The sequence below is a fragment of the Brassica napus genome, chromosome C9 (assembly GCF_020379485.1).
Source record: "Brassica napus cultivar Da-Ae chromosome C9, Da-Ae, whole genome shotgun sequence".
NCBI classification, from domain to species: domain Eukaryota; kingdom Viridiplantae; phylum Streptophyta; class Magnoliopsida; order Brassicales; family Brassicaceae; genus Brassica; species Brassica napus.
This window is the reverse complement of record NC_063452.1, coordinates 61,423,066-61,450,451: the sequence shown is the minus strand read 5'-3', so window position 1 is coordinate 61,450,451 and position 27,386 is coordinate 61,423,066. Positions and strand designations below refer to the sequence as shown.

The 27,386-nt window shown below is 40.6% G+C and overlaps 9 protein-coding genes across 13 annotated transcripts; 4 read left to right on the top strand and 5 right to left on the bottom strand.

Moving 5' to 3' along the window:
• The first annotated feature begins 25 nt into the window (after positions 1–25).
• Positions 26–1,794, top strand: LOC106419420 (pentatricopeptide repeat-containing protein At5g08510). Its single transcript, XM_013860201.3, has 2 exons — positions 26–967; positions 1,054–1,794. Exons 1-2 carry the CDS (start codon positions 35–37, stop codon positions 1,663–1,665), a joined length of 1,545 nt encoding a protein of 514 aa, XP_013715655.2. The 5' UTR covers positions 26–34; the 3' UTR covers positions 1,666–1,794.
• Positions 1,703–4,107, bottom strand: LOC111209958 (transcription factor SRM1-like). The gene is made up of 2 exons (XM_022710074.2): positions 3,138–4,107; positions 1,703–2,447 (listed from the first exon to the last, which is right to left on the bottom strand). The coding sequence occupies exons 1-2, from the start codon at positions 3,491–3,493 to the stop codon at positions 1,925–1,927; spliced, it is 879 nt and encodes a 292-aa protein (XP_022565795.1). The 5' UTR covers positions 3,494–4,107; the 3' UTR covers positions 1,703–1,924.
• Positions 4,108–5,008: 901 nt separating this feature from the next.
• LOC111210094 (NADH dehydrogenase [ubiquinone] flavoprotein 1, mitochondrial-like) lies at positions 5,009–7,444 on the bottom strand. The gene is made up of 3 exons (XM_048767147.1): positions 7,283–7,444; positions 5,450–6,925; positions 5,009–5,294 (listed from the first exon to the last, which is right to left on the bottom strand). Exons 1-2 carry the CDS (start codon positions 7,283–7,285, stop codon positions 5,468–5,470), a joined length of 1,461 nt encoding a protein of 486 aa, XP_048623104.1. The 5' UTR covers positions 7,286–7,444; the 3' UTR covers positions 5,009–5,294; positions 5,450–5,467.
• Positions 7,445–7,570: 126 nt separating this feature from the next.
• On the top strand, positions 7,571–9,164 carry LOC111210093 (SURP and G-patch domain-containing protein 1-like protein). Of its 3 annotated transcripts, XM_022710427.2 has the most exons (6): positions 7,576–7,729; positions 7,837–7,898; positions 7,974–8,041; positions 8,150–8,203; positions 8,646–8,756; positions 8,873–9,164. In XM_022710427.2, the coding sequence occupies exons 3-6, from the start codon at positions 7,976–7,978 to the stop codon at positions 9,002–9,004; spliced, it is 363 nt and encodes a 120-aa protein (XP_022566148.1). In that variant the 5' UTR covers positions 7,576–7,729; positions 7,837–7,898; positions 7,974–7,975; the 3' UTR covers positions 9,005–9,164. The 3 variants fall into 3 exon arrangements, with proteins under 3 accessions (XP_022566147.1, XP_022566148.1, XP_048623107.1); XM_022710426.2 differs by lacking the exon at positions 7,837–7,898 and having other exon boundaries at positions 7,571–7,729; XM_048767150.1 differs by lacking the exons at positions 7,576–7,729; positions 7,837–7,898 and having other exon boundaries at positions 7,955–8,041.
• Positions 9,165–9,481: 317 nt separating this feature from the next.
• LOC106419327 lies at positions 9,482–11,364 on the top strand. Its single transcript, XM_013860088.3, has 6 exons — positions 9,482–10,051; positions 10,144–10,239; positions 10,332–10,509; positions 10,594–10,691; positions 10,818–10,879; positions 10,988–11,364. Exons 1-6 carry the CDS (start codon positions 9,590–9,592, stop codon positions 11,142–11,144), a joined length of 1,053 nt encoding a protein of 350 aa, XP_013715542.2. The 5' UTR covers positions 9,482–9,589; the 3' UTR covers positions 11,145–11,364.
• On the bottom strand, positions 11,284–15,672 carry LOC106419326 (transcriptional repressor ILP1). Its single transcript, XM_013860086.3, has 6 exons — positions 14,497–15,672; positions 14,096–14,263; positions 12,862–13,538; positions 12,401–12,683; positions 11,998–12,287; positions 11,284–11,730 (listed from the first exon to the last, which is right to left on the bottom strand). The coding sequence occupies exons 1-6, from the start codon at positions 15,583–15,585 to the stop codon at positions 11,538–11,540; spliced, it is 2,700 nt and encodes an 899-aa protein (XP_013715540.3). The 5' UTR covers positions 15,586–15,672; the 3' UTR covers positions 11,284–11,537.
• Positions 15,673–16,150: 478 nt separating this feature from the next.
• LOC111197776 (WD repeat-containing protein 26 homolog) lies at positions 16,151–19,419 on the bottom strand. 2 transcript variants are annotated; one of them, XM_022709978.2, is made up of 5 exons: positions 19,165–19,419; positions 17,861–18,664; positions 17,367–17,468; positions 16,653–17,282; positions 16,151–16,559 (listed from the first exon to the last, which is right to left on the bottom strand). In XM_022709978.2, the coding sequence occupies exons 2-5, from the start codon at positions 18,632–18,634 to the stop codon at positions 16,329–16,331; spliced, it is 1,737 nt and encodes a 578-aa protein (XP_022565699.1). In that variant the 5' UTR covers positions 18,635–18,664; positions 19,165–19,419; the 3' UTR covers positions 16,151–16,328. The 2 variants fall into 2 exon arrangements, with proteins under 2 accessions (XP_022565699.1, XP_022565700.1); XM_022709979.2 differs by having other exon boundaries at positions 19,085–19,384.
• A 1,617-nt stretch (positions 19,420–21,036) lies between these two features.
• LOC125592315 (pyruvate kinase, cytosolic isozyme) lies at positions 21,037–24,045 on the top strand. 2 transcript variants are annotated; one of them, XM_048767145.1, is made up of 4 exons: positions 21,037–21,295; positions 21,506–21,786; positions 22,049–22,510; positions 23,114–24,045. In XM_048767145.1, exons 2-4 carry the CDS (start codon positions 21,529–21,531, stop codon positions 23,924–23,926), a joined length of 1,533 nt encoding a protein of 510 aa, XP_048623102.1. In that variant the 5' UTR covers positions 21,037–21,295; positions 21,506–21,528; the 3' UTR covers positions 23,927–24,045. The 2 variants fall into 2 exon arrangements, with proteins under 2 accessions (XP_048623102.1, XP_048623103.1); XM_048767146.1 differs by lacking the exon at positions 21,037–21,295 and adding an exon at positions 21,322–21,427.
• Positions 24,046–24,110: 65 nt separating this feature from the next.
• Positions 24,111–26,396, bottom strand: LOC106419320 (calumenin). The gene is made up of 9 exons (XM_013860080.3): positions 25,917–26,396; positions 25,590–25,792; positions 25,376–25,478; positions 25,216–25,281; positions 24,970–25,143; positions 24,792–24,888; positions 24,572–24,712; positions 24,416–24,479; positions 24,111–24,328 (listed from the first exon to the last, which is right to left on the bottom strand). Exons 1-7 carry the CDS (start codon positions 26,282–26,284, stop codon positions 24,584–24,586), a joined length of 1,140 nt encoding a protein of 379 aa, XP_013715534.2. The 5' UTR covers positions 26,285–26,396; the 3' UTR covers positions 24,111–24,328; positions 24,416–24,479; positions 24,572–24,583.
• Between the last annotated feature and the right edge of the window lie 990 nt (positions 26,397–27,386).

Here is a 27,386-nt window from a genome sequence, read left to right as displayed (position 1 = left end):
ACACTCATTACGCGGGAAGTGTAAGCGCGTGGGGATGAATCAGATCAAACAACTCCACGCGCACTGTCTCAAAACTGGCCTAGATGAAACCAAAGATCTCTTACAACGATTACTTCGTGTTCCTAATCTTGTCTACGCCCGAAAACTCTTCGACCATCATCGTAGCCCTTGTATCTTCCTCTACAACAAGCTGATTCAAGCTTACTCCATCCACGACCAGCCCCATGAATCCATCTCCCTCTTCAACCTCCTCTCCTTGGATGGCCTCCGACCAAATCACCACACTTTCAATTTCGTCTTCGCCGCTTCCGCTTCCGCTTCGATATCGTCGGTTCGAACATTGCGAGTGCTTCATTCGCAGTTTATTAGATCTGGGTTCGAGTCTGATTCATTCTGCTGCACTGCTTTAGTCACCGGATACGCAAAGGTAGGAGCTTTGTGTTGTGCGCGCAGAGTGTTCGACGAAATGCCTAACCGAGATGTACCTGTGTGGAACGCGATGATCACGGTTTACAAAAGCCAAGGTGATATGAAGGCGGCGATGGAGCTGTTTGATTCGATGCCTTGTAAGAACGTGGTCTCGTGGACAAGTGTTATCTCTGGGTTTTGTCAGAATGGGAATTACTCAAAAGCTTTAACCATGTTTTTGTGTATGGAGAAAGATAAATCTGTGAAACCGAATCATATTACTGTAACTAGTGTTCTCCCCGCTTGTGCGAATCTAGGAGCGTTGGAGATTGGGAGAAGGTTAGAGAGATACGCTAGAGAGAACGGGTTCTTTGATAACATTTACGTTAGTAATGCTATGCTAGAGATGTACTCAAAATGTGGAATGATAGATGTAGCTAAACGGTTCTTCCATGAGATCGGCAAGCAGAGAAATTTGTGCTCATGGAACTCCATGATCAGTAGTCTAGCTACTCACGGGAAACACGACCAAGCTCTAGAGCTTTATGCCCAAATGTTGGTGAGCATGTTCTTCTTATCGTTGCATTACAAGCATGTTGATCTCTTGTTTTTTTTTAACGTTATGATTCTCTGTTGTTACTTTAGCGAGAAGGAGGGAAACCTGATGCAGTGACGTTTGTTGGGTTGCTGCTAGCTTGTGTTCATGGTGGGATGGTGGTGAAGGGCAAAGAACTGTTCAAGTCCATGGAAGAAGTTCACAAGATTTCCCCAAAGCTAGAGCACTACGGATGCATGATCAATCTCTTGGCGCGTGTTGGGAAGCTGCAAGAAGCCTACGATCTCGTCAGAGCAATGCCGATGAAGCCAGATGCTGTCGTTTGGGGAACCCTTTTGGGCGCTTGTAGTTTCCACGGCAACGTTGAGATAGCAGAGATAGCAAGCGAGGCGCTGTTCAAGCTTGAACCTTCCAATCCAGGTAACTGCGTGATCATGTCAAATATCTACGCCGCGAATGAGAGGTGGGATGGGGTTTTGAGGATGAGGAAGATGATGAAGAAGGAAACGATGACAAAGGCTGCTGGGTATAGCTATCTTGTGGATGTAGGAGTTGAAGTTCATAACTTTACTGTGCAAGACAAATCACACCCAAGATCTTATGAGATCTATCAGGTTCTTGAGGAGATCACCAGGAGAATAAAACCAGACAAGAGTTACTTTGACTCGGAAACAATGACCGAGTCTGTTGAACTGATGTGATTTACTGACTTTGGTGTTTTCACAATCTTGTATCCAATTTCAAATCAAACTTTATTTTGTATACAATCTCTTGAACATTAACAAAGTTTCATAGAGGTTAAAACCATATAAAGATTAATATCTTTCTTATTCGATCTCGTAAAAATCCTCAGAAACTAAGTAATAAAAAAAACTCGCTCAAGGAATATTAACTAAATCCTTTACACAGCTTTCTTACACCTAAACAGAGAGCACTATCATAACAAAGGTACTTTCGACGTTACCTATGAGCAGTTGGTGTCCTCGGCATGGTGTACGGCATCTGAGCCATGTTCATAGGTGCACCAGGAACCACTGATCCAGGGACTGGAGCAGAATGGACTCCATAAGCCATGTGAGGCGGAGCTGGGAGGTTCACAGGTGTTCCAACTGCTGAGACCAATGGTCCACTTACTGGTTGACCTATGGTGGGTGTTCCATACATAGGAGGTCCAGGTGTTGGTTGGGAGGCGGGTTGCTTGGCTGATTTGTTTCCTCCTCCAGCAACAGCAGCAGAACCGGCGTTGTTGTTGTTGTTGTTCTGACCAGTGATCGGTCCTTGTGGCGTTGAGACATCTACGTCGCCAACACTAGTAATGTCGTGAATGCTTGATCGTCTTCTGTCTTTGTTCATTGAGTTTAGACGAATGAAGTACTTTTGAGCATGGCTCGCTACTTGGGTCGGTGTTCTTGTTACCACAAAGTTACGAGAAATGCTACGCCAATCACCTTTCCCGTACTTATCCAAACCAAGAAGAAATAACCTGCAACACAGAAGAGACAAACCCATTAGTTCATCACAATATTGCATATGCAGCTGACCTTACCGTTATATTCAATTCTAATTCTACGCTTATCTAACCTTAAACAAAACCATTAGCACTTTCAAGAGGGTAAAAGTGAAAGACTAAACATTAAAGTAAGATGTTCTTGCTCCTTTCTAAAAGGAAAGTGGGGTTCTCCAATAACGGAGGTGGACCAACTAACTATCCATTTTCTCAAGGTTTCAGGAATATGATAAACAGCATCTAGCTTGAACAAGTGGTGGAAAAGATTGGTCAAAATGGTCCCAGGGGTTAGATATCATCTCTAACATGGTGGATGTAATGATATAGCAGTTAAGACAGAGGAGGTAATGAGAATTTATGAGGACAGCTTTCTCTGTCCCATGCCAAGTTGAGCCTTTGAAACTTTTACAAAATCATGAAGTTTTCGGTCAAAGCACCCTCTAGAGTTAGTTACCTTGGGCAAGTCCCCCTAAAACTAAAACCAAGAACCTAAGAGGAGTTCCCTGTAAAGGTCTTGCTTCTAAGCACAGTATGACTTCAAAAAACTCTAACTTGCTACAGGTTCAAAAGAAAACTAACATCCAATGATGCCTAGAGCAATGTTCTTGATCTTAATCGAAAGAATACTAAAGGAATGAGAATAAGCACAAACAGCATAAAGATCACCTGTGCTCATCCTCGGACCAGGCAATACCCTTTCGTCGTTCTTGATCAGCCTTTGCTTTGCTTCCCTGGTCATGACTGTTACCTCCTCTCTTACTACTTCCTCCATCGTCACCAGCATCCTCAGGAGGAGAACGGTAGGAAGGAAGAGGGACACACCCTGATTCAATCCTACCAACATCCTCAACTAAAAGCTCGTAATGCTCTTTAATCTGCTCAACACTTTTCCCTGGAACATCAGCAGCAATCTTCTCCCACTTTTCCTCGGATTCATCTGTATGATTAGCAAGAGCTCTCTCGAACGCAATATCATCTTCCCTACTCCACGCAGAACCATCACTAACTTCTTCCACAGTCATTTTTTAAAAATCTAATCAGACTAGGATTCCAACCAGACTATCAGCAAAGTTGGAATCTTTTAGCTAGAGATCCACAGAAACTCACTAATAACTCGGATAAACTAAAGAGAGAGAGAGAATCTCGGAGAAGACGAATCGAAAAGGGAATCTCTTTTCTACTGAATCGAATTCCCCGAAAATAAGGGCGATAAACCCTTCAAGAGGATATCTTTGGCGTATCTTACTGATGAGCTAAGAACAGAGCAGCGAAGAGAGAGAGAGAGAGAGGGGTTTATCTGATTCTTAAGAAGCACAACGAAGAAGTACACGCGAGGCAAATCAATATGGAAATGAAAGAGAAATTAGGGGTTTATTGGGTCTTCTAGGGATTGCGACAACAAGTTGAAGGAGAGAGAGAGAGAGGTCAAAACGCCATTGTTAAAGCGGAAGTTCGAAACAAAATAGAGACAGTGATGATAACCATTAAGCGCCCACACCATTGATAGCTACAGCTTTTTCTCACAGCTCAGTTTCTCTGTTTATATACTTTTTTTACAATTTTCTTACCTTTTGTATTTTTCTCTCATGTTGCTCAAACAAAAAATATTTTTCTCTCATCAGATTTTTATTTTTTGTCTAATTTTTCTTTTGATGGTAATTATGTTGATTGCTAAGTAGATTAAGGATATACAAGTAATCTTTTTTAACCAGATTATAACAAGTAATTTTAAGAATGGAACATCGTTAATTAATATATTAGATTTTTCTTCTATTTTGTTTTCCCACTTTCATAATGCTATAGCATGTGCCAAGATATATTTTTGGGTGACATTTGGGGTCCTAGTCAATCATTGATGAATAATAATTATTTGTACTGTCATGTTACTTTTTATCATTAGACAATTAAAAATTACAAAACTATATGAAAAATTGTTCAAACTAATTTGTTTAGTATTAGTTTAGAGTATATTTCTGTGTTTACAAATAAAGGGAAGCCTCTTCAACACACTTTAGATGACGCTTTCCAATATAAGTTGCCTACGAAATACACTATCCAGTTTATGCAACATGTGATTTAGTGCCTAGTCAGTGTGCAACAAAGCTTTTACACATACTGTACTCGGTTAACTTGATATGTATAGATTTACTTTCACTACATCTCGATCTCGTAATGTTATTGATTAGGAAAGAACTTGAAAAATGAAAAATAAACTGCAGAACTGGACAAAGAAGTTAGAAGAAGATGGTGACGTACGTCTTATCCATAAACATCCACCAAACCAGACCGGTCCCCTACCGTACTTGTCCCATCAATTCACAGGTCTCTCTAACATTCATGTTTTCCTCTTTTTGATGTGAACATATACGAGAATAGTCACACCTAGATTAAGATTCTACCAGTTGCGACTAATCACAATGATACAAGATCAACTATGGGTATCAATGTACCAGTCATTACCCTATAGATATTTTCCACAACAAGCCAAAAAGAACCAGTGATTATAAACTTATTTGGGGTGTAATGAACGGTCTAAAAACCCAAAAAAGGAGTATCCTTTATTTTAAATATGAAAAGGTTTTGTTTGGTTGGTTGTTCCCAAAATGTGCTCTCAGTAGTCATGAGAAAACAAACAAACATTGAAAGAAAGTAGAATAAGCAAAAGAGCAAACAGAGCTCTTTCTGATACAGTTTGATTAAAGTTTAACATGAACCATTTCAACAAATACAGTACCTTCTTCTCCTTCTGAAGTAGCTTTGCATCCCCAAAACCCTAATAATGTGCTTCAGATTTTATTTCCGTTGAAAATAATAGCAAATACCCTGCAAAAAGGTATAGACTATGAAGGCCCAAAGAAACTATAGAGCCGAGTACTGACATACACAATTCTACCTTTTCATGCGAAACAATGAACTAGATCTTTGCTTTTAAGTTTGCAACAGGAAATTAAAAGAGTTCAGGGATGGGAGATGCAAACCTGTCGTTAACAAGGGCTTTAAGCAGCAGCCTGTAGCAACTCCCTTTCAGCGCGTTCCCTGATCCTTCTCTCAAGCTCCGGCCTAAAGTGCCTTATCAGACCTTGCACTGGCCATGCAGCTGCATCACCCAATGCACAGATTGTGTGTCCTTCGATCTGCTTGGTTACCTCGTGAAGCATATCAATCTCCTCCAGCTTTGCATTGCCAACTTTCATCCTCTCCATGATCATCCAGAGCCACCCTGTTCCCTCTCTGCACGGAGTGCACTGCCCACAGCTTTCATGCTTGTAGAAGTAAGAGAGCCTCGCAATTGCATCCACAACATCGGTCGATTTGTCCATCACAATGACCGCTGCAGTTCCTAGCCCTGACTGGACAGCCTTGAGCGCATCGAAATCCATCAGCACATCCTCGCATATGTTCTTAGGAATCAAAGGGACAGAGGAACCTCCAGGAATGATAGCAAGCAGGTTGTCCCATCCACCCCTGACACCTCCACAATGCCTCTCAATCAGTTCCTTGAGAGGGATACTCATCTCCTCTTCAACGGTACATGGCTTGTTAACATGGCCCGATATACAAAACAGCTTCGTCCCAGAGTTATTCTTCCTACCAAAACTCGAAAACCACTCAGGTCCACGCCTTAAAATGGTAGGAGAAACAGCCACCGTTTCCACATTGGTAACAGTTGTGGGACAACCGTACAAACCAGCATTAGCAGGGAACGGAGGCTTCAACCTAGGCTTTCCTTGCTTCCCTTCGAGACTTTCAAGAAGCGCAGTCTCTTCACCACAAATGTACGCACCAGCTCCAAAATGGATGTAAACATCGAAGTCATACCCAGAACCACATGCATTCTTCCCCAAGAGACCAGCTGCATATGCCTCTCTCCTCGCCTTCTCTAGATTCAAACGCTCATTCACATACTCACCCCTGATGTAAATATAAGCTGCACTAGCTCTCATACCAACACCAGCAATCAAACACCCTTCCAACAACTTGTGAGGGTCATGACGCATGATCTCCCTATCTTTACAAGTCCCAGGCTCACTCTCATCAGCGTTGACAACCAAATAAGAAGGACGCCCATCAGAGACTTTAGGCATAAAGGACCACTTAAGACCAGAAGGGAAACCAGCACCGCCACGTCCACGAAGACCAGACTTCTTCATCTCATTAACAATCCAATCAGTACCCTTGAGCACCAAATCCTTGGTCCTGTACCAATCACCTCTCTTCTTCGCCCCCTTGAGAAACGGGTCGTGCAGACCGTAGAGGTTGGTAAAAATCCGATCTTCATCCTTGAGACCACCGAAATGAGTCTTCTCCGGAGGCGGAGGAGGTGGAGGTGGCTGTGGAGTGGTGGAAGTGGACGCAGCTTGGGTGCTGAATGATCTCAAAGCTGGAGCAAGTCTGTTACTCTCCTTCCAAACAGATACTGCCCTCTGCAAACCAAGAATCCCCCTCACAGGTGCCTGTCATCGAACGCATAGAGAACATAGAGGTTACATATAAAATGTAATTCAAAGTTAAACTTTGATAAAAAAAAAATCTATATTTCAATATCAAACCAAACCAAAACCTACAAAAGGAAGTGAATCAACCCAATCTCGAAGAACAACGAGCAGATCAAAATCAAATCCCAAACAATCACAAACCCACTAGATCTATACGAAAGTAAAGGTCGCATTTTGAAATCATTAACCTAAAATTCGAAATAAATGCAACACAAAACAAGTCTTGGATTCCAAAAACCCTATCATTTGCGATCGAGATAAAAGATGCAAAACCTAGAAAATGAAAAAGGAAGATGATAGAAACTGATTGCTTACCATGGATACGAAATTTTCGCGAAGAAATCGGGGAGAGAGAGAGACTTAGCCTTTGTTCTCTATAATCGAGAAGGGGGGATGTAGAGGAGGAGGAGGAGGAAGAAGGTGAAGCGTGGACGCACTGAGCTTTATGCCCACCTGAAAACGACGAACTCCAGATTTACTGTTTGGTTTAGATTAGTCCGCGTCTGCTATATTGTTGGGCCTCTGTTGGGCCTGGCCTAACTAAATAAACAGGCCCGTTATGCTTTAGAAAGCGGTTTTAAATATAAACTAAGACGCTCAACCGCCTCACGCCGGCGACGCAATCAGAGGCGTTGGTTCGATAGAGATAGGGAATCGTTCTTTCGAGACTCGAATCGAATTCCGATAAGCTCGTCTCTTCGATTCTAGGTTTTCTTGGTCTGATTTTGTTCTGGAGACTGCTTGAGTTTCACGTCGTTGCTGGTGAGTTCCCCGTTTATCAATTACTTTCAATTGTCTGATGTTTCAGGAATCAGGTTCATGGTTTATGAAAATCTCTCCTTGTTTTGACTTTGGATTCGTGTTGCCAGTTATGCCCAGACACGAATTAACAGAAGGGGTGTTTTGAGTTTGGCCGGCGACAATCTGAATTGTTAACCCTAAGATTAAAGCTACTAACTCTCATCCAAAGTTTTATTTTTCTGAATGTTTGATTCATTGTATATAGGTATGGATGAGTCTGCTGGATCAAGCAGTTCATGGGCTGCAATCAGTTCTTCCAACATTGGGTTTCAGGTATCTTTTGTTGAGCTATGTTCTATCTAGGATGTTTATGTTTGATGTTTTTTTTTTTCATTAAATTTAAAAAGTCTAAGCTGGTTCTCAACTAATTGGAATATGCAGCTCTTAAAGAAGCAGGGCTGGAAGGAAGGCACTGGTCTTGGAGTCGCTGAACAGGTAAAACTCATATCTGCTTGTATCAATTATGGTTCTATCTAGTTGTGGAATCCGCATTTATTTGTTAATATAGTGTCATTCGCCAGAATGTTGAGACTTTCTTAGTTGTATGAAGGAGTTGTTATTTTGAAATTCTTACTAGATTGTGTACTATCTTGTTGTGCCTTACATGAAAGTCTACAAGTGAATTTCCTTCACAATTCAGAATCTTTTTTTCTGTAGAGATACACTGAAGTTTTAGTAGAAAACTGATGTTTTGAGTTATTTTACAATCATCCTAAAACGCTTATATTAACTTGCTTTCCGACTTTCGAGTCTTAAGGTGTCTTGGTTGATTTACTCTTTGCGTTGTTGTTCTTAATGAGTCATGTTCATTATGTACTAGTTTCTGTATTTTAAGTATTCATGTCTTTCTGAATGATTAGGTGTCTTTTCCAAACAGGGTATATTGGTGCCAGTCCAAGCAGAGCTGAAAAATAACAAACGAGGGCTGGGAGCTCCAGCTGAAAAACCAACCAAGAGAAAAGCCGTGAAAGCTACGGATTCTGGAAATGTATGTTTTTAAAAACCGACAAGTAGAAGCTGATTGTTTCCAATGCAAATGCCTCTTCTGTTTGTCTATTAAGGCATATATCTTATCTTTTTTTTTCCTTACTATACAAATTTCAGGAGGAAGAAGTCTCTAAGCAATCCAAGAAACTGTCAAAGAAAATGCGGAAGTTGATGGAGCACGAAAAACAGTTACAGGAGAAGGAATTTGAACGAGCCTTCTTCAGGGAGTTCTGGCCTGATAATGTATAAGATTGATGCCCGAAAATTGTATATGCTAGTCTTAGAACTCAGCGTTTGAGTTATTATTGTTCGTTAATCTACTCTCGAGTTCAACTGCTCACAAACAAAAACCAAAAACTATTTTTCGACATTTATAATATGACGCAGAAAAAGAGAATGACATTATGTAGACGAAGAGAAGCTAATGGTTTCTTTGTAAATTTCTATTTTGTATGTTCATGCAATGTGCTTTGCATTGGCTTACTATGCATCCAAGCAATGGCTATTCTATCTGAATGCTGAACAAATATTGGAAAGTTTATCTGAATTTTCATGAAAATAGTTGAAGTGGTAAATAAAAGACCAGTAAAAAAAGACGCCACTCTTTTGTCTGCTGAAAATTCACTGTTACCGTGGTAGTAAAAGTAATTTTCTTTTCGTTGGGTGATTTAAAATTAGAATTGTACTGGGTAAAACTAAATGGGCCGAAGCCCAATAAAACAGTGTTACAAATCATGCTTCGTCACCTACTCTCTTACCTTCGGCGTATAGAACTCGATAAGCCGCTTCCGTACAGCTCCGCCGCATCCCAAGCCAACACCAAAAGCTTCACCAATGGCGTCTCTCCTTCAACCTTCATCTCAGCTTCTTCTCCGGACACAAACTCAACAGAATGGTCAACCATCGCTTCTCCCCCGCTCCTCCCCTAAAACACCATTTCTCGTCTCCTTACCCTCCCTCCGTCCCTCGAGACTCAGTCACCTCTCTACTTCCGCCTCAGCGTCGAAGAAACCATCAGAGATGGAGAACAAAAAACAGAAGAGCTCGAGCGAGGCGGAGGAAGAAGTAGAAGAAAAGGAAGTAGAGGAGGATATGCTGTGGATTCAGGAGAAGGCGCTCGACCTAGTCGAGTTCACTGGCTCGGTGACTCAAGCGATTCCAGGTCCCCGAGTTGGTAGCAGCAAGCTGCCGTGGATGCTCGCCGTTCCGCTAGCCTACGCCGGCGTGACGTTCGTAAGCGCCTTCGTCAAGACCGTTAAGAAGTTCTCTTCTCCTAAAGCGCAACGCAAGAAACTGGTCTCTCTCACTCTGTTTCTCTTGTGATCTTTTTTTACTAGTTGAAACCAAGAACTGATTCAAAGTTTGGATTTTGATTTCTCTCTCTACAGGTGAATCAGAACGCTATGCTTTGTAGATCTATAGATGAGCTGTTACAGAGAGAAGGCGCAGTGAATAGCTCTGAGCTTAAGGCAATTGAAGAAAAGGTGTGAACTTTTTATGCTTCATCTTTGTAATCATTCAAGTAGAGAGTTTAACGTGAGGATGATGTTTGTTTGTTTTTGTCTACATGATCCAGACAGGGTTTAACATGTCTGAGATATTGAGGAAGTACATACGCTATGCGTTGAACGAGAAACCGTTTAACCCTGACCTTGTTGCGAGCCTCATTCATCTCAGAAGAGCTTCTGGTTTGGATGATTCTCAGATTCCTGAGGTTTTGAATGAAATCTCCCGTCGTATTGTTAAAGAAAAAGGTATGATAAGACCATGCTTCTCTTTATGGTTCTCCATTTGTTAAGAGTCTTCTTAATTGCTCTTGGCGTATTTGTATTTTGCAGGTCCTGTTGTGATGAATATGCAAGGGTTTACAGAAAAGGGGTTCAAGAGAAAACTAGCCGTGCAGGCGCTTTTTGGAAAAATCTACTATCTTTCCGAGGTAATGAGTTTGGAAACATTACACTATTTCAACATATATGATGATCTGAACACGAAACCAACAAATATGCATACAGTGTTTCGTCTTTGTAATGGATTTTTGTAACTCTGTTCTCTTTTTAAACAGCTTCCTGACTTCTGCTCAAAAGACAACTCCTTAATTGTCAAGGAAATATTCGGAGTTACAGAGTAAGCTATCTCTGAGAGTCTCAGACTAAAGCTTTTCAAAAAGTACTTAGAAAATCTTATGCTTATGAAATGTTCCTTTACTTACTCGTTCTCTATGACAAATTGCAGCGAAGACGCAGAGAAGCTGCGGATACACGCCCTTGCTGAAGCTGGAGACATAGACTCACTTGAGAAAATGGTGGAATTCGAGAAAGCGGCTGATTCTTCGTCGGATATAGAAGATACAAATGAAGAAGACGACACTACTACTACTGCTACCCCTTGAGATATATGTTCAAAAACCAACTTCAGTACTAGAGATTTTTCCAAGGGTTCTTTTATTATGCTATTTGAGTTAATCAGAAGTTCAACCAAATAAATCGTCTTTGGGTATAGAGACGACTTGTGTAACAAAAATTCGAAAATGCAGCACAGCAAATACTAGTTGTGGCTTATATTAACTGGAAAACTGTATTTGCCAAATAATCTCATACAAGATTATATAAGCTCGTATACGCTCAGAGGTTACAAACATGCCAATGTACAAGAACTCTTTGCATACGCAAATGGCTTCCATAAATCTTGAAATGCAACATCCTCGGGAGAAACGTGTCTGATAACTTCGAGATTACAGATTTCAGAGTTGAATTTCTAGTTTCCCACCAATAAAAGATTTTCATCACACTGCCTCCTTGAGATTGAATGTTCTGACAATTTCCCTGGCGTGATCGTGTTCGTGGACCTCGACTAGTATTCTCTTTAACCTGCGGGCAAGACCAGTGGTTTCAGCGTCGTCCAGTCCTGAGGCAAGCCTTGTCTCGAGAATTTTCCTTAGTGTCAGAATACAATCCACAAGAGGTTGCAACGGCCGACTGCACAATCAGATAAAACGTTTTAGTATATGTTTTAGCTTGACTAATACTCCTAAAGTGCCTAGACTTTGCAAGATCAAGTATGTAATGTACACATTTACTCCTGATTCGATAGCTTAATTTTCATGCAGACGGATTGTAACAATAATGGGGAACGAGATGCAACGTCATAAGATGTGAATACATGTTCACTAATATGAACCATGAGAACTGCAATGTGTGAGAAAGTAAACTTGTAATTCGTCTCTTGAAAGAAGTCATTATTACCTGTGAGTTCTTGTGACGCTTTGTCCTGTCCATACTCCAGACAAAGAAGCAACGATCTTTTCAGTTCTTGTCATTGCATCATGGATATTTGAAGCAATGCTTCTGACATGAGGTAGGACTTTTCCAAACAAAAGCTCACTCAGAGCCAAGTTCTCCAACACTGGAAGAGCCAGGATGTCTTTCCACATGCATATATTTCTCATAAGACGGACTGATGTACCAAACCTATATGCTGCAACTTGTGGAGCATTAGGTACAGCCTTCAATATCAGAGGATCCCATGTCGGAACCTGGAGAACAAAGAAAAGACAATAAGATATTATCGGTCCAGTATACTCATAACAGACTCAACGAGATTTTATTAGTAAAGTAACAAGAGATGTAACAAATTCAAATTCCATACCGCAATAGCTGCTATGGCTTCAACAAGACGAGAACGAATAGCAGAAAATAATTTTGCTAGGGCCTCGCTTGAAGCGGGAACATAATTTGTCACCAAGGTTGTAGCAGCAACAGCATTTTTTGTCTCCCGGGTGCTAAGTATATCCCAACAACGAAGTATCTGATGGTGCAATATAGGAATCGCAACTTTTTCCACTAGCTCAGGGACAAGGTTGGCATCAGTATCATCGGGTGCAAAATCATCACCATCTTCTGGCTTACCATAATCAAATAATAAGCCGTGCCTACAGATATACATCGCGAGTTAGATTACTTCCACAAATCCGAGGAAAACAATGGGTTTACTAACTTTACTTCACACGCTCAGAGACTAGTGCAGTAATGCATATTAATTAACTTAAGTGAAGTATGTTTTAGCTATGAAATTTGGATACCAAAAGATGGAAATCATTAATAGCTTACCATTCCATGTCAAAGAAATCCACGTCTTGATGAAGAGGATCCCATTTCAAGAGCTCCAATCTAACATAGGGTGAAAAGATGGAAGGTACGGTCAAAGACATGTAAGCATCCCGATAAGTAGATGAATAGTCTCGCTTCCACTTCTCAAATCTCGCCTTCACCATTGAAAGCTGGGAAAACTCCTCAGATGCATCACTGAAGACCTTATCAGCACACAAAAGTATCTTATCTCTGATTTCCTTGTATGCTGAAGTCTCGCTGTCACTCTCATCAGTGCTTGATTCCCCTTCTATTTTCAAAGAAGATCCATCAATCTCCATGGTTGATGCACGCTTATTTTCAAATCGAGCTCGCCTTTTCTGCCGTGCTGCAGCCCTTCTTTCTGCTTCCCTGCGCTTCTGCAAGTTTTCGTCCCTGCCCAATTCATCAAGCTTAACTGGTTGAGTCTGCTGTCTTATAGAAGCAGCGGCAGCAAGGGCAGCACTTGTGGCAGCAGCAATCACTGAAGTACTGCTTCCTTGTTTGTTTAGAACTGCCACAGCTGCTTTCACGGAGGCCCCTAGCTCTACCATCTCGTCATTGTTATCTGCAATTCTTCTTTCTAGTATAGCTGAAGCATGTTTTTCATTAAGGTCCTTCATCTGATCTTCAATTTCTTCAATGAAGGAACCCTTTTCCTGCGAAAGAAAAGTTGAAGTAGAAATTAGGAGCAATCCAGTAGCAGTATTTATCATAGTTGAATTTTTATACTGGTGGAAATGAAAGCACCAATGCAAATATGTTAGGGGTATACGCTGTCCAGTGAATCCATACACCACCGTATATGAAAGACATTGTGTTGTATGCAACGAAATAAAACGAAGAAACAGTGATGTTTTCAATATAAAAGAAATCGTTTGCTTTCATTAAGATCGAATCATGATGCAAGTGTCAAAGAACATGTACGCCAAGAGTACCTAGCTAATTAGATGGAAATATGGTTTCGGCTCATTTTTCAATGTTTTGTTGGAGATCAAAGATCAAACAGAGAAATGCGGCATAGTATCTGCTATTAATTACTTTTATTTTTCCCTGGAGACATGATATTATGCAGTCAAATGAGATGAAAGGAAGAAACATCAAGAACTGCACTAAGAAAGCAGTTGCTAATGGTCAATCAAAAGTAAAAAGAGACGACCCTGCAACATAAGCAATATGTATACAACTACAGGCACTTTATTATATGAAAGCGTACCTGCATGAAGTCGCAGATAACAGAAATGAAGTCTCTGAGTTTTTGCATGAAGACATACTTGTCTCCAGCTGCAGATAGAGAACTTTCAAGATCTGTGATACTCATCAACGAAGCAGTCAAATTCTCATCTGTCTTGGTAAGCGAGGATAAAGTTTTTGCATGAGATTCCTGGCAAATAATTAAAAACAAATGCAGTTCATCAGAAACCAAGTTCAGTATCAAATCAATTCCATAACTAGTCAATAGCAACGAACCAATAGGAAAACCTCTACGTTGAGCTATGTTCAAAAGCTCACGTCAGCTAATAATCAACTAGAAATAACACTTTACGGTGACATTAGACAAATCCTAAGAGAAGGCGGTGGATTAATAATTAAAAAGCCAACTTCATAGAGCAATACCTTAAGCTTCTTAACATTGTCTTGCAATGCCTTCTTGGCAAGCTCAGCTTGTTGTGACATTGGTAATGCATCAACACTAGTAGCTGGACCAATGGTAGGGGGCACATTGGCATGATAAGCATACATCTGCGGTGGTTGTTGTGGTAGTGGCTTCTGTTGTGGATGCAAAGCCATTCCATTGCTACTTGCAATCCTGTTAGACCCTTCATCCATTCTTTTACCAATACCCTTCTTAAACTGCTCCTCCTCCCACAACTTCTCTTCTTCATCCTCATCCTCATATAAACTTTCCGTCGTGGACTTATTAGCTGTAAACACAGCTTTCCCATTACCTTTGTGCGACACGACGAAACCTCCTTGAAAGTCCCCATCCTCGTCGCTAACCACTTCAGCAGCGGAACGATTCGCGGTACTACAATCCAGTGATATAAAATCAGGCGCCGGCGTTGAACGTGGCTGCCTCGCCTTCTCCCTCTTGGCTCTAGCTTCAATCACCGCCTGTTCGAAGAACGCATCATCGGCTTCCCCTTCCTCATCGAAGTCCAAATCCGAAACCTGCCTAACCACATCCGTCAAGCTCTGCTTCTCCTGCTGCTGCTGAGGTTTGATTAAGCCCTTGAGCACTACCTTCGGCTCGGAACTTGCTGTACTAGGGCGAGAATACGGAAGCGTACGCGTGTTCCTCTGGAGCTCGAGGAGTGCCTCTTTCGTATAAGCGCCCGCCTGGGGAAGCACGTTTGAAGGCGGAGCCACGGTGGAGGAGGAAGTGGAAGAAGAGGAGGAACGATGCTCCACGGTGGAAGAGTTAAGTCTGTGAGCAGATCCAGAACCGCTGAGACGCGAAGAAGATTTGCTTCGATCTCTGGCGTTCTTAGGCTTTACGGTTACACGTGGAGGTGCATCTTCGTCCTCCTCGTCATCGGCGAAACTGAGTAGCTTCTTCTTCGGCTCCGAGGCTGGGAGTTTTTTAGGTTTTGACGAGGAAGGAGCTGAAGACGGTTTCGGCGCGGCGGTTGGATCTTTAACGTCGTTTTCATCGCCGTCGTCGTCCCCTCGCCGCCGGAAATTTCTAGCACGGTTACTTCCCATTCTCTCTCTCCCTCTCTAGCAATTAGGGATTTTGCAGCTAGGGATCGAAATTTTTGAATAATCGTTTGTTTTTGTGATCCTTGTAGACTATATTATATGAATAAAAATATATATATATAGGAAATATTCTTAAGAAAAGGAAAGTATATTATATGATCCAAATGGCATGTTTCAAAAAATAATACGACTAACGAAATAAATTAAAATATTTTAATTTGTAAGAAAAAATTTGCAATCTATACTATTTTAAAGAAATTTTTTTCAAGAAGATATATTTTGAAGTTTTTTTTTATACTTTATCATTTAATAATAATCAACTTTAAAGAAACCAATTAAATTTATTGAATTTTATTTTAAATTATTAAAATTGATAATCTGAAACTTATTTAATTTTGTTCTTGTAAATACTGAAAAATATTAATTTGAAAGAGTATTATGGATTAAAAATCTTTTTTAAACCCAGTGTTTTTAACTTTTTTACTGATTGTAAAGACAGTAGAATTGCAAATGTACCATTCAATGAGTCACAATCTATGTACAATGAAGCATCAAGAGAAGAGAGAAGAAGAAATAAATGTTGCAATTTGCATTCATTTCCATGAGTTCATAATTAAAAACAGCTTTTGCCTTCTTTCTTTTGATTCCAGTGCCAAAGGAAACAAACAAAAAGAGGTTTTGATGATGAAGGAGAAACAACATAACTGTTAAGTAGATTTAAAAAAGAAAAGAAAAAGGTATCATAATCAGTTCCCATTGCATTGATGAAGCACACCATTACTGCTACTTCCTTGCACTTGCTTCTCCTGTTTATGTGGGTTAATCCGGTCAAGTCCCCATATCCTTATGGTCCCATCATCGCTTGCTGAAGCCATCACGTGAAGGTTCGTTGGGCTCCAGCTCACACAGTTAACCGCTCCTGCATGTCCTGGTAGCTCAGTGATTAACTTCCCTGTCGATCTGTGCCATATGTATACCTGCAAATCACAAAACATATGTGCAGACCAATGTCACCAAAACCCTTCTGCCTAAACTGGTTATGTTTTGTGTAGACTTAGGACGGATTGTACCTGAGAATCCTCGCTTCCACTAGCGATAAAACCTTGTTCATAGCCACCAAAGCATGATCTGATGAGGAACCGTGAACGCTTGTGGCCTTTGTATCTCGTCACAATCTTGGGGTCACCTTCAATACTCCATAGACGTATCTCCTGGTTGAGGAGATTCACCAGCACATATTTGTTGTCATTAGAAAGCGAGAACGATGTAATGGTCTCTTCCTCTTCGATCAACCTCTCAACAGTCGCTTCCCTATCAAACAATGATATCACAGAGTCCTTGCATACGCTTACAAGCCACTTTCCATCATCAGTCATCGCTATATCTGATACCTTTTGCGTCCTCTGACCTTTCCAGCATTCCATCTCTCTACCGTCTAAATCCCACATGCAGATGCTTCGGTCTGTCATCCCTGCGATTATTCCCTTCCCATCGGAATACCATCCGCAGGAAATGGGACCGATACCGCCTTTTTCGTATGTGTGAAGACAGTCTCCTGAATCAACATCCCAGCGTCTGATAACCTCTTCTGCTCCACATGTAAGGACCTGACTATCGTCAGGACTCCATAAGATAGCAGTCACTGGCTTCTGGTGGCCCACAAGTTTATGCTTCAATGACATATGCCCATTTGCGTTGATCTGAAGAGTAAACTCTTAAGTGAATCAGCAAACAGGTTAACCCAACTAGTAGGTAACAAATCAAAACTTCTAACAGGTGAGTACCTCCCATATAATTGCAGTCTGATCCTTGGAAGATGAAGCTAAATATTTGCCATTATGCGAGTATTGCAAGAACCAAACTTCATCAGTATGCGACTCCAAGATCTGAACCATTCACGTAGAGAGAGAACTTAACGAATGTGATTTTTCATAAACGCACACAAGCACTGCTAGTCTGACTAAACTACAACATCAAAAACGAGGCCACATAGGTAATTAGATCATCAGAGAAGAACGTGAGTACTGCATAGCCATTAGCCAATGACAAAAAAAGATATAACCGAAAAAGAAAAGAGGCATCAGACTGAGACAATTATCATCTTCTATTGCTTTTTTAATGACCTGTCAAGAAAGGGGAAACGTGTGCAGAACATTGTACTGTAAACTTATCAGCTAAAGATATGCCACTCTCCTATGGTTTTGAGAAACTAACAGTCACCATGAAACGAGAACATGAAGGTAACAGAATTAACAATAAGAGATCAGAGCAGCCTAACCTGAACGGTCTGAGAAGGAATCTGGTGCTTCCCGCATTGATGATCGGAATACAAAGACAAATCACTATCCAAAGTATTATGGAAAACACAAGCATCCCGCTGAATATGAAGTGAACTCTCAACTAAACTCTCCAACCTCTTCTCCGGGATTATAACAGAAGCAGGAAGCAAGCTTTGCAGTTCCTCCAGAACCTTGGACCTCGAACTCACATTCTCTTTGCCTGGACCCGATAATATAAGAGAGGAAGCGAGCTCATGAACACGCTTTGTATTAATACGAAGAGGCTCAATCTCGTTCCTCAACGTGCCAAGCGCTTCAGCTATCTTATCAAACTTCAGAAGCTCTAAGAACTTCTGCTCTAGTAGCAAGAACGACGCAGCTTTGACATCCTTCTCATCCAGCAGACCGATTCTGTGCAACGTGACAATACTTTCATCCCATTTCCCGTCCCTAACCTGCTCCATAAACGTCTCCACGAAGGAGTGATGCAGAGGGATCCCGGATTCTTCCTCGAGCATAGCCCCGGCTTTACCGTATCCAAGCGAGTAGAGAGTCCTAGTGATGATCCTAACGAATTCAGATTTTTTAATGACTCCTTTGGAGCCGATGGTTTCATCATCCCCTTGGGAGGAGGTGAGAGGCCTCGCCATAAGGTCTCCCAAAGAGTTGGTCACACTGCTAACTCTAACGGAAGAGTTACTACCAGAGAAGCCGTTGGTTTCGTCGCGTTTTGCACGTTTCAAAGGAGGTTCAGTATCCTCCACAACTCCCATGAAATTCCTAGTTCAGCCCATATAACTAATCTGCAGAGACATAAAAACGAAACCAAGCTTTGTTAGATCCATGAGAAAACCAAAGCAATCACCTTTTTTGCCATAATGCTAGTTAAACAACACAAGGATAATACTTTATCACAATCAGAGATATGCTACGAAAGAAGAGAAGCCATAAACACACACACAAAAAGGCTCTCAAGTAGATCTACTAGCAGAAGATGGTGATGGTCATAGCACAGAGAGATTAACATTCAATCCTTCAATTGATCAAAACAATAAAAGAGTTGCACTTTGCTTTGTTTCCCGATCGCTTCACCGATGAAGCAGTGAATCGAGATAAGCCCAATTGATTTAATCACAATTTTCACTTTGATTAAACTACACAATTAACCCACGATCGAAACAGTCCACATGGAAATTAAAACCCAAATTTTGCAGAATCAATACCATCGAGCCGGGTGATGAAGATCAATAAACGATCTATGAGGAGAAACAAAAAGTGGGTAAGAGAAAAAATCCAATCTTACCCAAAGAAGAAGCAAAAACCCAGGAAGCGGAAAGATAAGGTTTGGGGATTGCAGGAGAAATAGATAGGGGAAAAAATATAAATCGGTGGAGAAGGAAAAGCGGTGAGAATAGAGGGAGGAAGTTCAGATAGAGAGAGAGAGAAGGAGGCGATTAAGAAGCAGATGAAAAGGAAAGACAGAGAGGAAGCAACCCAACAACAATAAGGAAGATGGAAGACACGAAACGTGGCTTTGATCAGCGGCTCCTCTCCTCCCAACAAAGCACTTGCATTTCCCCCATTTTTTTAATGTATTTTTTAACTCTCTTTTTTTTTTTATAATTGTTGTTTTAACTAACCTAAACCATGGTAAAAAAAAGTCTGACGATAAAGATATTTTATATGCGATGTTTTATAACATAAAATTCGACTCGTTTTTCGCAGCAGATTTTATAAAATGATAACAAATGATTGATCTCGAAAGATAAAACATTCAGTTGTTTTATGAGGATTGTTATTGTTTGTTCAAAGATCGAACCAATAATGATGTCATTTTGTATTTGATACTATAGCGTTTATCATCTGAATCTGATGACATTTTGCTTGAGTGTTTGTTTTGATTTTAAATGTTAAAAGCAAAGAAAAACAAACCCTCAATGAATATTAAAGTTTACACACATTTGAAGATACAAATCTCATATTTTGTTCCTAACAATGCAGCCTCCTTGTATGGACCCAAAGACATCTACAGAGACCCAAAGTGCTTATGTAATAAAAGAAGAGCAAAAAGATCTTTGCACATCTCTTCTATTTATTGGGCCTAACCTGCCCTTATTTATAAGTTATTGATATTTTCTATAAAGCCCAACATTTTGTTAACAAGCTCAACCAGTGGCTTTCCTTCTCCTAGACCGTCATGGACCAGTTATGTTTACGCCCACCATATTCAGGCCCACTTTATCTCTAATGGTATTTAGCTTCTTTTTTTTTTGAGGATTGTTATTTAAAACCTTGAAATTAACTATTTGTTTACAACTTTACATTAGTTAACGATGTCAATGTGGATACGAAATAGAGGTTTATCTCAAGATGAGTCATGAGTTCATTCAAAACTGAAATGATGCATTATTTTGGATGTTATTTACGAAATATTGATTTGCAACAATAACAAAAGAGTAGAATAATTGGCCCCTTGATAAAAGCCAAAAGGGAAAACAAAGAGGAGACATTTAGGAATATGACCATTGAAATTCCCAAAGAACTAAACAAGACTATGTGAAAATGTATTAAAAATCATTTGATGTATCATCAATATACAAAAAGAAACCCACAAATTTAAATGGATACAAACAAACAAAAACCTACCCCGTGGCTAGTGTGGACCACATAAGTGAGGCCAGAACACTCCTCGTAAATCTAAAAAAAAACAAACAAACAAAAATTAAACTTAACAAAGTAATAAAAATCACATATCTCGATCTAGAACATATTCTTTAACCAGCGGGGTTAGCCTAGTGGTACTTGAAGAAGCTTCGGCCCCAGTACGGTCTCAGGTTCGATTCCCGCTGGCCACCGAGGTTTTCACATAGATTCTTCGGTCCGAAGAAAACAACACGTGGTCTGAGATAACGTCTCCTCACCAAAGGCTCTAAGCCTACCCCGTAGCTAGTTTTGACCACATAAGTGGAGCCAGGACACTCCTCGTAAATCTCAAAAAAACAAACAAACAAAAATTAAACTTAACAAAGTAATAAGAATCACATATCTAGATCTAGAGCATATTCTTTTGCTTAAGTAACCATGATCGTCACTCACTTGGTGAATTTCTCCCCCTTAAGTACTAGTATCAACTAGGAGTGTATAAAGCAGCAAGCATATACAAACCAGTTAAGAAACATAAATGCCTCTAGATTTTATTTATCTTTACCACTTATATGATTATATTATACTTTTTATGCTAAAAATTACAAATTGGATTCAAAGAATATCCTTTATGAGATATTTAATTTATAATTTGAGCTGACGTGGCAGTCGATACCAACTTGGTTTCATAAAAGCGAATAATATATATTTTACTCACAAAGCCAAACCCGTAAAACAAGCGGCGCTTTTCTCTGCTCCGACACGACAACAAATCCAACATCGGAGCTTAGGTAAAACCTCTCACTCTCCCCTTCTCCAACCTACCCTTTTCGTCTTTGTTCCTTGATCTAAATCTCAGACACTCCGGTTCCTTGAAAATCTATGTTCGGTTGTCTGTACAGTTGGTTTACTTTGGATTTTGAGTAATCAGATTTGAAAAAAGTTATGTTCTTTCGCTTGTGTTTGTCGATGTATATATACTCAATCTGTTTCCGTTGCAGGAGAAATAAATTGCCTGTGAAAAATGTCGAACATAGACATAGAAGGGATACTGAAGGAGCTGCCTAACGATGGGAGGATCCCAAAGACCAAGATCGTCTGCACTCTGGGACCAGCTTCTCGCACTGTTCCCATGATCGAAAAGCTTCTCCGAGCCGGTATGAACGTCGCCCGCTTCAACTTCTCTCATGGCAGCCACGAATACCACCAGGACACGCTCAACAACCTCCGCACCGCCATGCAGAACACCGGCATTCTCGCCGCTGTCATGCTCGACACAAAGGTAAGAAGAGTCAAAGCCTTTCTCTTTTGCAAAGCCTCTTGTGAAATAGATCCTCTGAACCATAACTGCTGGTTCTTAGTTTGTGCGTTAGTTATTAGTTAAATATTAAGAGTACTGTCTTTGGTTGTTGTTGCTGATAGTTGCTTGTTACAGAGATCACATGTGTATTCAATTACTTGGACCTACTAACCAACAAATCTGAGGCATTAGCAATGTTATATCAATCATTGAGCTTATTTGATTTTGCCTTTTGAATTTGCAGGGACCTGAGATTCGTACTGGCTTCTTGAAAGATGGGAACCCTATACAACTAAAGGAAGGCCAGGAGATTACCATCACCACCGACTACGACATTCAAGGAGACGATTCAACTATCTCCATGAGCTACAAGAAGCTTCCCTTGGATGTGAAGCCCGGAAACACCATACTATGCGCAGACGGAAGCATAAGTCTAGCTGTGGTGTCGTGCGATCCCGAGTCTGGAACCGTTAGGTGCAGGTGTGAGAACACGGCGATGCTTGGGGAGAGAAAGAACGTGAATCTCCCCGGCGTTGTTGTTGATCTTCCCACCTTGACAGACAAGGATATTGAGGATATTCTCGGTTGGGGTGTTCCGAACGGCATCGATATGATTGCGCTTTCGTTTGTCCGTAAAGGCTCGGATCTTGTTAATGTCCGGAGGGTTCTTGGATCTCATGCTAAAAGCATAATGTTGATGTCTAAGGTACTTTCACTATTTTCACTTATGGAAATTGCATTTTATGTGGCCCTGCCGATTTTGTCCTGTCCGGACCAGCCGAACCGGACCAAGCCAAAATTTTCGGTTTTTGGTTACGGTTTTGAGTTCGGTATGATTTTAAAAAATAATTTGGTTTTCGGTTCGGTTCGGTTCTGAACATTAACCGAAAAACCGAACCGAATTAACTGAAAATAACCTAACTAACCAAAAATAACCTAACTAACCAAATTATATAAACAACTAATACCGAAATCTAACCGAAATATCAAAAATCGGTTATTTGGGAAAAAAATTACAAAACCGAAAATAGCCGAAAACGAACCGGTTAATTTTATAAATAATTAATACCGAAATCTAACTCAAATCTCAAAAATCGTTTATTTCGGAAAAAAAATTATTAAACCGAAAATAACCAAAAACCAAAAACCAAACCGCTTTATTTTTGGTTTATTTCGGTGGGATTGTCGCTGAACCGAATTAACCGAAACCGAAAATACCCGAACCTAAAAAAAAAACCGAAACAGTTTGTATAAGGCATGTATGTATAAAGTCTTGACTTTCTGTCTTGGGGGTTTTTATGTTTTGAAGGTTGAGAACCAGGAAGGAGTGGTTAACTTCGATGAGATCCTGCGCGAAACAGACGCGTTCATGGTTGCTCGTGGTGATCTCGGGATGGAGATCCCCATAGAGAAGATCTTCTTAGCTCAGAAGCTGATGATCTACAAGTGCAACCTCGCCGGCAAACCAGTGGTCACCGCCACACAGATGCTCGAGTCAATGATCAAATCACCGAGGCCAACTCGCGCCGAAGCCACTGACGTCGCGAACGCCGTTCTCGACGGCACAGACTGTGTGATGCTCAGCGGAGAGAGCGCAGCAGGAGCTTATCCGGAGATAGCCGTGAAAGTCATGGCTAAGATCTGCATCGAAGCAGAAAGCTCGCTCGATTACAACACGATCTTCAAGGAGATGATCCGAGCAACTCCGCTTCCTATGAGCCCGCTTGAGAGTCTTGCGTCGTCAGCTGTAAGGACTGCTAACAAAGCGCACGCGAAGCTCATCGTTGTGTTGACTCGTGGAGGCTCAACGGCCAACCTTGTGGCTAAGTACAGGCCTGCTGTTCCGATTCTGTCGGTGGTTGTCCCGGTTATGACAACAGATAACTTTGACTGGAGTTGTAGCGACGAGTCGCCTGCAAGGCACAGTCTGATATACAGAGGGTTGATCCCTATGTTGGCTGAAGGATCCGCAAAGGCGACTGATAGCGAGTCTACTGAAGTTATCATTGAAGCTGCTTTGAAGTCAGCTACACAGAGAGGGCTGTGCAACGTTGGTGATGCAGTCGTGGCGCTGCACCGTATTGGAGCTGCCTCGGTTATTAAGATCTGTTTGGTGAAGTAAGATTCTTCCAAAAAAAAAAAAAAAAAACTCAAATATTGGCTCATGATGATTGTTGGTAATCATAACTGAGAGTTAGTTTTCGTTGCATGAAATAAAGAAAACAGTGAAATGTTAAGACATCTCTTTCCCTTTTTTTTTTTCTTTCGTTTATGGCTCAGTGCCGAGTTTTGATGCTATAACACTGTTTCTCTGCATAAGCTTTGCTTATATAAGATTAAACGCTTTAAAGGTGTTACTAAGAAGAACATACAATAACCGAGAAAGGCACGTATAGTGAACGCATAACGACTGAACTAAATCCAAAAACAACTATGTAAATTTCACAGATGTTCTGAATCATAAATACTCTTCTAACTTCTAAATCACTAGTTGATCAGCCGTGGGAGAGAATCAAACTGCACTCTGCAGTAAAGAGAAGCAAAGAAAGTCAAGAACAAAGGGATTATATCGAAGATTAGTAAACAAGGAACCTGATGTAACTAAGATCACCTGTTTTGAAAGGAGATGTTCCTTGAAGTTACATAATGTATTGCGCCTGATGTTATTTCTTCCACTGTTTTGCGTCACATGTGATGGAGAATGAATGAATATCAATTAGTGTCTGAAATTTGAACATGTTTAGACAGGTGGCAGATAGATGCTTACTCCATCATGAAACTAACGAAACTCATCATGGAGGCCATAGTCATCATCAGTGTCATCTTCGTCAAAGATGGCACTATAGAAAACGTAAGGATGCTCAATCATCTCTGCCAAAGTCAGACGTCCATCTTTGTCTGAATCCGCCTGGAAGATCAGAGAGAACAATACAACATGGACCAGTTCAACAGCTAAACTTATGCCATTTGTTCTGAAACTGATGTACCTTTGATATAATATAATCAGCTTGTTCTTTTGCGTAATAACGCTCAGTAGGATGGATTTTACTGATAACGGGAAGCAATTCAACGTCTGATAAGTACCTGCAGAGGAGTGAATGGGAGGAAGCTATGTTAAGGGATGCATGGTCTTAAAAAGAAATGTGTGCTTTTAAATGAAGTTACCCGACACCATCTTTGTCAAGCTGAGCAAACAACTGCTTTGCTGGGCCTTCAGGCAAGTCATGATAAGAATGCGTAGCATTGTGATTGTCTTCTTCGTAGCTCCTCACAGCGTCAAAGAGACCGTGGAAAAACTCATCGAAGCCGATCTTGCCATCCTTATCTGAATCTCTTTCTCTGTGAAAGAGAAGAACTCGTTGATAAGAAGAAAACTAAATGAAGGAAACATATGACACTACACTACAGTACCTTACTTCCTCCTTGCATAACCATAGCAGCAACTTAGGATTCTTGGTATCAGCAGGATGAAGAAAGCTACGTGGAAAAAATAAACAGCACAGACATTAATGAGAAGAGGTTTTTCTTTGAAAGGCTTGCTTCTAATCTAAACGAGAGGAAAAGGCTTTACTCGTTGAACTCAGTTAAATTCAGCAGACCATCACCATTTGCATCAGATGCATTAAAATGCTCCTCCTTCCACCAACCAATGTCATACCCAAAGGAATAGTTACCTGAAAATTTTCCAAAAAAGAAGGATGAGATCGTATACTTAACCTGCATGATCATAGCAAGTAGCACAGATTCTAGTCAGTGAGAAAAGAAACAGGAAACTCCTGACTCACCCGAGTCGCGGCCCCAAGAAGGAGGTTCATACTCAGAGAAAGAAACAAAACCATCCTTGTTTCTATCATGAACATCCATGTCTCTTTGACTCCTGTGCATGACCTCCTTGGCAGAAGACTGCACATTCCATTCAATCAACTCACTCTCACTCACATACCCATCAAGAGGAGACACATCAATCTTTGGAAACAAAGATATCAACCTGCAAAAAGCACCAATCAAAACTGCAACTAGTAAGTACTAAACCAAATCCTTCTAGCTAGTAGCTATATCCTAAAAAGATCACAAAGGAAACTAAAGTATGCATTTTTAGAGTATCACTGAACCTATCGGTAACATTGAACTTCTCCTCATCATTCAAGTAATCCTCAGCATCCATGAACTCCTCCCACTCAGGCTGCGACTCGTGACCAGGCGCTGGATCATGCGCTAGCTCGGGGTGAGAATGCTCAATGTACTGCCTTTCCCACTCCTTATCCTCGCGACGGCGCTCCATGTCAGCAACGAGAGGATCAAAAGGGATTGGATCGTGGCGCGTGGGTTTGAAATTGAAAGAAGAGCGGAGTTTGAGACGGTGATGTTGGCTGTTGTGACCACCGTTGTGGTGGTGGCTCTTCTTCTTGGGAGAGTAAGAGACGAGGAAGAGGACGAGGATCCCGACAGTGATGTATAGTATCACGGAAGCTTTACCCATGTCTGAAATCAAGTTGAGACAGTGGAAGTGAAGTGAAGATGCTAGATCTGTTCAAAAGATTGAGTCTTTATGAATACATTTATGATTTTTAGCCTTCGAAAGATTTGACCTTTGAGTCAAATTAAGTATAATATATACTATAGTTTTTATTTAACTTTAATTAATGCCAATATTAGCCCATACGGCAGCTCAGGGGATCATTGGTAAAGTGACGTAGTTTTATATTTTTTGCTGTAGAATTTAATCCGTAGATTTATTTGCCATAACTTTCCTTGCTGTAGATTTCTAAATATTTTGCTTTGGAAATAAAGCTCTCTACAGGCATATTTTGATTTTGCAGAGATTTTTTTGCTGTAATTTTTTTAAGGAAAGCAAAGCTCGATTGGTTCTAGACTAAATTTTAGCTCTACAGCCCCAACCAATCATCCCCTTAGGCCTGGGCGTTCGGTTCTTTCGGTTTTCGGTTTTTCGGTTATACAAATATAGAAACTATTCGGTTATCTATGAAATTCGGTTCGAGTCCGGTTTGGTTTTTTTCGGTTTCGGGTCGGTTCAGATATCAATTATAAGAACCAACTAATATCCGATAAATTTGTGGTTTCAGTTCAGTTACGGTTTAGTTCCGGTTTTTGGTTAATTTTGGATGATTCGGGGTAAAAACAATTTATTGGGGATTTTTTGGATATAAATAGGGTAATTCGGATAAATATTAATACTTTGGATAAAAACTATTTGGGTAATGCGGTTCTTTAGGATAATTTAAAATACTCTAGATAAAAAAAAATATTTGAGTATTTCGATTTTTTTCGGATAGTTCGGTATATAAGTAGTAAGTTTTGAATATTTAGTATTTTTAATACTAAATATAATTAATATTTTTAGGTATATAAATTTTATTTCAGATATTCGGATACCCATTCGGTTCTCGGTTCGGTTTCGGTTTTTCGGCTATAAAAATATAGAAACCGTTCGGTTATTTTTGAACTTTGGTTCGGTTTCGATTCGGTTCCGGTTCAGTTTTCGGTTTTCGGTTTTTACGCCCATGCCTACGGCAGCTAATTTGTCTGTTAAGCAAATAATTAGAGAGGAAGATTAGCGTTGC